This window comes from Phaseolus vulgaris, chromosome 9 (genome assembly GCF_051622355.1).
Source record: "Phaseolus vulgaris cultivar YP4 chromosome 9, ASM5162235v1, whole genome shotgun sequence".
Lineage (NCBI taxonomy): Eukaryota > Viridiplantae > Streptophyta > Magnoliopsida > Fabales > Fabaceae > Phaseolus > Phaseolus vulgaris.
In genome coordinates, this window is record NC_143506.1 from 13,883,314 (window position 1) to 13,894,216 (window position 10,903).

The 10,903-nt window shown below is 28.4% G+C and overlaps 1 protein-coding gene across 1 annotated transcript; it reads left to right on the top strand.

Annotated features, from left to right (window-relative positions):
* The first annotated feature begins 7,520 nt into the window (after window positions 1-7,520).
* Window positions 7,521-10,523, top strand: LOC137820946 (uncharacterized). The gene is made up of 2 exons (XM_068625297.2): window positions 7,521-9,116; window positions 9,628-10,523. The coding sequence occupies exons 1-2, from the start codon at window positions 8,171-8,173 to the stop codon at window positions 10,131-10,133; spliced, it is 1,452 nt and encodes a 483-aa protein (XP_068481398.1). The 5' UTR covers window positions 7,521-8,170; the 3' UTR covers window positions 10,134-10,523.
* The last annotated feature ends 380 nt before the right edge of the window (window positions 10,524-10,903 follow it).

Sequence of the window (10,903 nt, forward strand, 5' to 3'; positions counted from 1 at the left end):
CATTGCAGATTGTGTGTTTGATGAATTAGCTGATAGACAACTAGCTTGTACTGTATATAGTGCTGTTAGGTGTTCAAAACTTGCACTCGCATTATACATATTTATGCAGACAGGGAGTGCATCAGGTACTCATGCTCGTTAATTAACTCTTCTGCTCACGCATACATCACATTCATTAACATGCCATCTTCTTTTCTTTTCTTAATTAATGTTTGGAATTGGAAACCCATCTTTTCTGCAACCAACTTCAGCTGCTGTAATTTACTATATATCCATTGCAGAAACTTTTGGTCTGCAAGAAAGGGACACGAAGGAGATTATGAGCTCTTCAAATGGTGTTACATTTTCTTCCTTTATCAAATGACTCCAGAAAGGACAATGGAGAAAAGAAATTATCTGCATTGCAAATTATGAACTTGTGCATCTGCTTTTTTTTTTTTTTTATTGAATTTTATGAAGTTATATATGTTTTGGAGAAAACTTAAAAGTTGGAATTTACTAATGTCTGACTGGAATGTATCTCTGTTTTGGTTTGTGTTGTGTTTACTGTTAAGACAAATGTTCCTTAGATGCTTCATAATCAATTAAATACTTATCTTAATTATTGTGGAAAATTCATGTTTAGGGTTACTCATATTTTTCGTGAGGGAATGTGTGTGATGATAAGTTGGCTAATTTAAGATTTATTCATAGATAATTATTTAATTGGTATAATAGACTTCCATCTAATCTCTTCTTACAATTATTTATTAATAAGTATAGTCTACTTATATATTGTTTTTGTTAACATATGAATTTTGATTTATTCTCTCATATTTTTGTATTTTTTTAATAATATTTTTTTATAAGATGACAAATGATTGTTGTTATTTGAGAGGTTAGCCTAACTGATATATTAAGTAGGATAATAATAATAATGGTTAACATAATTTTTTTTTTAAATTATGAACCTTCTTACTGCACAACTCATAATTTCACCAAATAGTTTATAATTTATACCTATAAAAGATGTTCTCTAACATTTTAATTTTGCTAGGAATAGCCCTTTTTCCATATGCTGCTGATCATTATCATCAATTTCCCTTTTGCTTTATTACAAAAAGAGTCTTTTGTTTCATACTTTTCATTGTCTTCCTTGCATGTGACTGCGTTTCATCTTTCTTTACACTTTTATTAGTCAGAATCCGGTCTTCAAATATTTGGGAGACTGCACCCTCCTATGATGTTGATTTCTTTTGGCAGTTATCTATAAGTTTGTAAAAAGAGTCTTTACATTTATATAATTAGATATTGTATCTTTCAATATAAATAAAGATGAAGAGAGAACATTAAAAAAATGGGTAATAGAATAAGATTAGTATCTTTGACTTTTGACTCGCTCAATCACATAGTTATATTAGCATTTTTTTTAGATCACATGTATGATATATTCAAAGAAACAATTCCGTTTGAGTCAAATAAAAACATAATACAAATTAATAAATATTTAACTTTCAGACCACTGATTAAACTAAAATAATTATGTTCTACACTATAGACTCGAAAAATCATCATTAGTTATTTCTAGAAAATTATATTTTAAACATACATATGAATAAATCAAATTGAAGATTCAAGTCAAAAGAAAAAATAAAATAAAATCAAGAAATTAAAGTTCAAAAAGTCGCTTAAGTATGAGAGAAGAGATTTTAAGTGTACATTCATGATTCATATCCACACTGAAATACATGTTTCTAACTACTCCTTTCAAGAATTTATTTTGCAATTTATATGCTTTGTTGATTTACACTATTTTTTTTTGGGATAAACGATTTACCCTATATACTTTGTTAATAGTTTTTTTTTTATATTGAATCTCTTTCCGTATAATAACACCCTAAAGTTCTCAACAAAAACTGACCACTCCATGATAGTAAAAGCTGTATTCAATCCCAATTATTAGAAGAACGAATTTAACTGCTAAAGATTGTTTAACTTAATATAAACATGGTAACATAGTACATTTAAATAAATTATAAATGAGTCCATTTATGTGCGCACGCATAAATCTAAATCTGATTTTCTCACAGTAAGATAAATATTTTAACGATTAAGAAACATCCACAAAACATTAATCTTAACAGTAAATGCAGTACAAACTAAGTCAAAATCACATTCAATCTAGACATTAGTAAGTCCCGTCTTTTGAGTTTCATCTATAACATTAATAACTCCATAAAACTCAACCATCATAGTCATCTGAACTTAAAGAAACACAAAGAAAACATCAATAAATTCTCTCATACTCCGACGAAAAATACCTCCATAAGTAGCAAGACCATGATATCCTAATAGCCCCATAGTGTGTTAATTTTAACTCAGCCTGGTGAAGGAAACTCTCATCTATCTAACAAGAAGATGACGAAAATTTTTATCACTACGAGTATTAATACCAAAAAACTTAATCACGTTAAAATTTTGAAATTCAACATATCATTCTTCATTGAAGCTTACACGATCATGTAGATTTGCAAAAAAAATCATTATTTAATATATATTATCTTTTATTTGTATTATTTTTATTTTATGTGATTTTATTTATGAAAATAAAATAATAAAATAATTTATTTATTTATATTATATTCAAGTTATGTTGTAATAAAAAAATATTAATTATAAACCATCAATTATTAAAAACTCACAATTTAATTGTACCTCAAATATTAACAGTTATTTTCTTTTCAATATATGTGCGAAGTTCTCCTCATTAATTAGTTTTTTCACTATATTTTACTGTTTTTTTCCTTTTTTAAATTCATGCCATTCTAAAATTTATATTATTAATAATAGGAAAGGAAACAAGTTAGGTATACTAAACTGGAAAATCTTATTATATATTGTTGTAGGTTTTATATTGTCTTAATTTATAGATTTTAAAAATTTAAATTAAAAATGAAAATAATTAAATATAGTGATCGAATTTAATAATATTATCTTAAAAAATTATTGTCTGAATAAATATCCTTTAAAAAAAATTAATTGTCTCCAACATTTAGTCTTGAAATAAATAAAAAAATTGTATACTTTAAATATAAATATAACAATATATTGATTATATTAAATGTCATAAATCTTTGAATTTTAATTTTAAAAGAAAGTAATACATTATTTAAACTATGATGATTTTTGTATGTATCATAGGTGAAAAGTTTAATTTTTTTTCTATTTCATACTTAAATTTTTTTATCTTATAAAAACAACTTGTTTAAAGATAAGATGATATTATAATCATGATTTTACCTTTTAACGAAAATCAAATAATTTAAATTTAATTGAGAAATAGCAACGTCTAACCGTTTATGACAACTACTTTTGACTTAATGGCATCTCAAAAGATTGCAATGGCTACCTCTACCCATCCATCCATCTATATCAGTTTTTTTCAATTCTTTCCCTTTTACTAGTTCTACTTCTCCAATATGTAAAAGAAAAACAATATTATATTTATCTTTTATTTACAAATTTTAAAGTGTGAGATAGTATTGTTTATAATTTTATCAATTATATTTTTTATTTAATATTTATCCAAATTACACATATATTATTATGATGCAGAAATGGAAAAAAAAACATAAAATAAAAAATATATTATAAGAAAAATTTAAAATAAAATAAAATAATTTTTTATAAATAAGTATAATTTATTTATATATCGATTTTATTAATATGATTTTTGTTTAGTTTCATAAGTAAGATATTAAGTTATATAATAATGTTTAATATAAAAAGTTTTTATTAAAAAATAAATAAATAAATAGAACGGCTGATTACAGATGTATGTCTCACAAAATTCTAATAAAATATAATATTTTTTTAAAATTTTAAATTTTAAATTTAAATATTAAATTTTAAACTCTAAACTTTAATCACATGTGGCATGATTAAATTAAGAAGAGAGAAAGTATTTTTCTTAAAGTTATGTATGCATTGAAAATTAAACACATAAACATGCAAGTAATTCTTATTAGCCAAGCCTTTAAGATAGATCACACTATCTTACGAAATAGAAATAACACCATAAAATTGTTATTTATAATTTAAATAATACTCAATAGGTTTTTATTCTCAATAAACTAAAAATGTATATTTATTTTAGTCTTTAAAAATTTTAATAATCTCTTTAAAAATTTGTTAATTTAAGTTATAAAATAAATTAATTTTATTTTTAATTTCTATAAAATATATTTTTTCAATCTTTTAAAAATTTAAATCATTAATTTTCTCTAACATCTATTATTAAGGAGTAGATAAAGAACACATATTTTATAAATTTTAATTTTTTAGAAATATTATCATGTACTTAAATTATGTATATTACTTAAAATGATCTTTTGACTTTTCATTCAATACACACAAAAATTACATATAAAATTAAAAAATTAAAAACATAAAAGTATTTAACAAAAATTAAAATAAAAGAAATAAGAAAACGCTCAGGAGTAACATATTTAAGCCTCCTATAATGATGCCCACTTTTCACAGCTGCATTAATCTGAAAAAAGCAATATCTATTATCATCAGATTCATCCTTTATTTTTTATTTTTTTAATAAAACCAATATGAAGCTATATTTTGGCCAAGTTTGATTACTTTGTAGTTTATGAATTGTTCTGAAAACTGTGGTATAATAGTTTACAAATGGACATGAGAAGTAAAAATATTATGAAAACTTTTTTAGAACGTGAGGTATAAGATTTAGTTTCAAATAATAGATAAAAATAATTTTCATTTCTTTGATTTATTTATTTTTTCTCTTATATATACTTGTTAAAAAATTATCCAGAACAACTTTTTTTTTTAAATGTCGAGCAAAATAGAATACTTCAACCTATGACATTAATAAACTGTGGTAAAGCTTGATATCAACATCAGAAGATCTAAACGCATTTTTTTATATTAAAATATGACAGTAACATTGCGTTCCATGTTGAATATTTCCTCCAAAAGATTTTGTTTTGAAAGGTCTTCATTAAAATTGGAACACAAAATCATAAGTAAACAGGATAACCCCTGTTACTGTTTTGCAGTCTCATAAAAGTATATATAAAAATACTCACTACTATTACAACAAAATCATTCAATAACATGAAATAAAAAAATAATTATTTATTTATATTAATTAAATTAAAAACTACTTTAAAAAAATTTAAATTAATTTTTTAATTATTAAATAATTTTTAAATTGTTATAACCAAAGTTTTAACTATTAATTATTTAGATTCTAAATTTAGTAAAAAAAGTTTGTACTTAATTTAAAAATTATTTAACAATAATATAAATTAATTTTAAAATAAAATTTTTAAATTTTTTAAAATACTAGTTAATAAAATAATTAATTATTTTAGATTTCTATAATTAATTTTTATTTAATGTTTTTTTAGTGATTGATGCAGCACACTATTTTTCACGTTCCAAAATTTTCACTAATCCTACTTTTTGTTAGGAGAAGAGAAAAAGAAAGTAAAAAAAATATTAGTTATTTAATTTAGAAAAATTATAAAAATACAAAACTCACTTTATTAATTACCTATTTCTAACTATTTTTTCTTTATTTAATAGCAAATATAAATTATATTTTTTAAAGATATTTTTTCTGCATTTTGCACCGACCACAGTAGCCATACCTATCTGTCCCACCTTCATAATACAAATCATATCTCTCTGTCCATTCCCCAAAATGACGTGAAAAGGTGAAAAATACCATTGCTTACATTAATGTAAGAGCACTGAACTATCGACATAAAAAATCACTTTATAGAAACAATTTTTTAACTGAAAAAAATATTGTTGATAGTTTATTTTTCTCATAATCCTTTATTATATAATTTTATTATTAAAAAATGATCTCTCACTATCAAGTTATGAAAATGTAATTTTGCTTTATTAATAAAGTCATACTGGTATATTTATTTGGCTGCTTCAGATTTGGGTCCAGAAGTGTCCATGCATGGCCATATTTTAAGGACGGTCCCTTACAATGAGTTTGCCATCTGGAAGAGAGAACCATTATTCATGGAATGAGACAAATTCTACACGTGAAATTGTTTTCTCTCAAACCTTAATTACTTAGTATTAAACATATAACAATGGATTATGATGTCTGGTGCTTCAGTGGCAGAGTGCATTCACTCGCAAAAAACTCCCACTATATTCAAATGGAATGTTGGAACTCAATTCAGTTCTTGGAATCATTAAGAAATTCAATTTCAGAAATAAATCTTATATTCGATATTTATTATTGATTTTTTCAAATCAACTATCATATTCTAGAAGAGATTGATTAAACTATATATTATTCTTCCAAATGAAAATATACGAAAACTATAAATTACGTCATTTATTAATTCTAATACCTGTAATTTTATAAAAAAAATTTAGAATAGACAGTTTTTTAAACAAAATTATTTATATGAAGAAGTCTTTTTGTTATATGATTTTTTTTAAAACACTGTCTATTTTAATAAAAAAAATGAAATTACACTATATTGGTTAAAAAATAGTGTTTGTGATATATGAATCTCATGTATCATTCTCCTTTCATGTTATGTTGTCTTTCCATGTACGTTCTTCTGTTTTTTTATTCACTTTTTATTAGCATCGCTTTTCTGGCATCCTAATGGGTCACAAACTTTTACTTTGAAAATCTGTTTTTTTTTTCTTTTATTGTCGAAATTATTTTGGTAGTACAAGAGTATGGGACCAGTAGACCCAAAGAACAGAAGTATTTGATCAAAGAAGGTAGCACAAGAACAAGATAACCCAATCAAAATGTCCTTCACAGACGAATCTGAACTCAGAAAAAATAACCATTAACATTTCAAACTTTTTGCTCTCTCCTCCGAAGGCCAGATTCTCTTTTCTTCGACAATATATAACAAGGAAATCACCATTTTCTTTCATAAATTTCGTTTTTTTTACAGTTCAAAGCCGCTATCTCTGTTAATAATTATAATTATTTTCTTACATTGTTATTTTTCTACTCTTTTTACTTCTTCATTATTACACCTTTCTTCTTTAATCATCTCAGTTTTATTATTATTAACAGCATATCTCTCTCCTCTTCAGGTAATAGTAACTTTTATCCCTCTATTTATTATTGTCCTGCTGCTTATTTTAGAACAACTCAGTTCTTCTTCACATTCATTTATTTTTTTGTTTCCATTTTTCATTATTTTTTCTTCTTCTACTTTTATTTGTTTAGCTTTCTATCATTTAAAAGTCATATCAGTACATTTTTTAAATCTTTAATGAAATATTAAATTTCAATTTTACCCCCCAAATTAATAATATTTATATTAGAATACTTAAAAATTATTTATAGAGAATGAATATCAAAGTATTTTAATAAATTATGTGAATAATTAAACGATTTATTAAATCTTTATTCCAGTTTAAAATGGAGTACACATGGATTATTCCAGTTTAATCGACGCTTAAGTTGTTTAATTAAAATATGGGATTCGATCTCCAATGTAGAGATAGAGTGGGAGCTGAAGATTGTTAGAGTTGTATTACGTTTATTGTGTTTTAAGTATAATTGTTTTGAAGAAGAAGACCCAAATATTGTGTAATAAATAAGATTAAAATGGAAAAGAATAGTTTTTTTAACTGGCCTGTGAGATAATGATTTGAGTTTCTGGAGTGCATGGTAATGGAAAGCAGAAGCAGCTCAACCACAGTTCCTACTAGTCTTCTCTCTCTCCTTTGAAATCAGAAGACACAATAAATCGTCAAACGCGTTGTTTGCTTAACGAGGAGAGTTTGTCGGTTCCCACAGTATTAAATTATTGGGAACTGCCAAAGAATTCTTAATCAAACAAAAACGCTACCTTACCCTTACCTTGTCGTGTGTGTCCCTTCTAGTAGCAATGCTACATCTCTTCTCTCTGCCCCTTCCCTTTCCTTCCCTTCCCTTCCCTGCATGCCTTCTTTGATTGAACCAGTCTTGGTCCACGCCCGCCACGCCACCCCACCCACTTCATAATTTCAATTTCCCCTCTTTCACTCATTCTTTTCTCCCTTACCAATCACTCCACCTTTTCTTTTATTTTTATTTTCACCACACCAAATCTATGCATACAAACCCGCAAACCAAACAAACCCTATTCAAATCCAACGCAAGAAGAAACAGATGAAGCAGTGGATACACGTGGCGCTGGCCGCATCCGCCGTGGGATGCGTCTCCACCCTTATCTTGGTCTTTCTCTGGCGTTGGTGTCACAAAAAAAACGGCACGAATTTCGTTGAACCGGCTAGTTTGACCAGGGTGGAGAGTGTGCAGGGAGGGATTTCTGTTTCCAGGCTTCATCCGCAACCTTTTCAGTTGGATCAGGGGAGCAAGAACAGCAACAAGGGTAATTACAATTACTATATTTTTCGCGGTGGTGGGGTGTCGGGGAAGAAAAGCTTCTTCAACTGGGGTGATCACCCGTCCATGGCCGCTGATGCTGTTGAAAATGGATGGTCACGATTTGCCTTCACGGGGTACAAGAGTTACACGCCGTCTCCTTCGAAAAGATCGTCACTTTTGGGAGCGTGTGCTGCACCGGGAGGAAGTGATTTTGGGAGAGAATCAGAGGCCGAGATAAGCTGGGAAGTGTCACGTGGATCTGCTGAGTTTATGCAGAAGGTGAGGTTGAATCCTGGTATAAAAAAATCTCAGCAAAGCAACAACAATCATGCTTCTCTGGACGTTGCTTCTATCATTAGAGGGGCTTTGCCTCTGCCTGGGCCTCCTCTGGGGAATTGTGCGTTCCCACAAGAAGCATATTTTGAGATTACCATTTTGTACTCACGTGGTGACGAGTGTGAATCTGTTGGAAAGAGTGGGGAAGGCGAGAAAACCAAGCTTTTGGTTCAAGGGAACTCCAATGGTAAAGGAAATTCTGAAGCTTTGGTTCATGTTATCAGTGGGAATGGAAGTAATAAAATCAACAATGTTGAAGGAGAGGGTGGGAAGGGTGAATCTTTGATGTTCTCGTTGGGGTTAACAGCAGGGGGTTCTGTTCCTTTGAGAGTTCCCGGTAGCTATCCTGGAAGCATTGGCTTCAACTCCAACGGTTCTCTCTATCTTGATGGTAACTATTATTAACTCATAAATCATTTCCCGAGGATTAGATTACTGATTCACATTCATTTATTTGCTACCATTTGACCAAATTAGGTAAAGTTGTAGTTTGTAACAGCTATGTCTTTTTTCGTTTTGTTCTTTTGTTTTATCTATTGGTCTTAAAACAGAGAGCAGAAAACAATACATATATACTCAGGGTGTCTTAAAAAACTATTTGTAGTTTTCAGAATGTGATAATTAAACAAGGTTGTTTACACAACTGATGGAGGGTGCAGGCGATAGAGTTGCAAGAACAAAATGATCTGTTTTTGTTTTTTAGTTTTGAAAAAAAAAAATTATTTTAAAAACAAATAAAAGTTAATAACTTTTGGATGAGGAATTGATTGTCTTAAGATTTTTAGAAAAGAATTATTAGAACAAAGAAAACTGTGAAGGGTATCAAAGATGTTCTTACTTACAAATGGCAATTTTATTGTTTTGTATCTTGGGAGACATCTAAGTATGAATATTGGTTACAGGAATGAAACTTGTAAGCGAATCGGAGAAGGCAGAGTGGGTGGGAACTGATAAAGTGATTGGTTGTGGATTTGATCCAAGGCAGAAGAAGGTTTTCTTCACAGTAGACTCTGATCTAATGCATGTAATTCACTGCCAGACAGAGGAGTTTGGCACACCACTTTTTCCAATCATGGCTGCAAATATAGACATTATGGTGTTAGTTAATTTTGGACAGAGTGCATTCAAATATGCACCTGCCAATGCCCAGAGAACACCAAATCCATGCTTCATAGCCCCACTTGTAAATTCCCCTGCTGCTACCTTGGGCTATGATGACAGCAAGGAGCTATTCTCAATGGGAAGGATCGATTCTCAGTGGCTCAATCGCTCCACAACCAAAGGAAGTCACAATAATAATAATAACCATAATAATAATGGAACATTGGATTTCGACGAGGAGTCTGAGGCTGATCTATTTGAAATCGTCTTAGATGGTTCTGGAAAATGTCCATATCCAGCATCATAGATTACAGCAAAGAGTGCACATTGGTAACATCATTGTTCCTTGCTTGTCCTCATGGGACATGGCTTTGCTGCACATGCATGGGTTGTTTGGAAGAATGTTTGATGTATGCATGATGTATCTCACCATCTCAATGGGATCTTGGGCATCGGTTAGTGCTATACAAATATAGAGAACACACAGAAAGAGATTCATACACATGAGACACTACTTTATCTATCATCACCAATTGCGGAGGCTTAACATTGACTAACTAGTCAAATACACTTTGTCTTTCGTTTTCCACTTCTTTTCAAGTGCCCAGACATTTCATTTTTTTCATTAGGGAGACAACATACCCTCTGTAAATATTGTATTCTCATATAATAAAAAATATATATGTCCAGCCTTCAATTGTCTCTGAAAACTATCAGTATTTTGAGTCGTCACGTCAATGGTTATTAAAATCAGCATCGAGAATTAAAATGGAAGTGAATGGGTATGACTCAATTCACCAAATTTTATACCATCAATAATTTTATATAAAGAAAAAAAATTTCAATCAGACTCTAATTAAAAATTATGTCTGGTACAATTTATTTTCTCTCCAATACTCTTTATAGAAATTTGATTTCATATGATTTTTAATTCTAATTTTTTAGTTTCGGTGTCCTTAAAACACTGATTAACATTTGCTATTTTGTATTCTAAAAAAACAAGTGAAGAAGACTCATAGCTGAATCTTAATAATTGAACTTTTCAAAACACTGTCATTTCAAACAAACAAGCAAAAA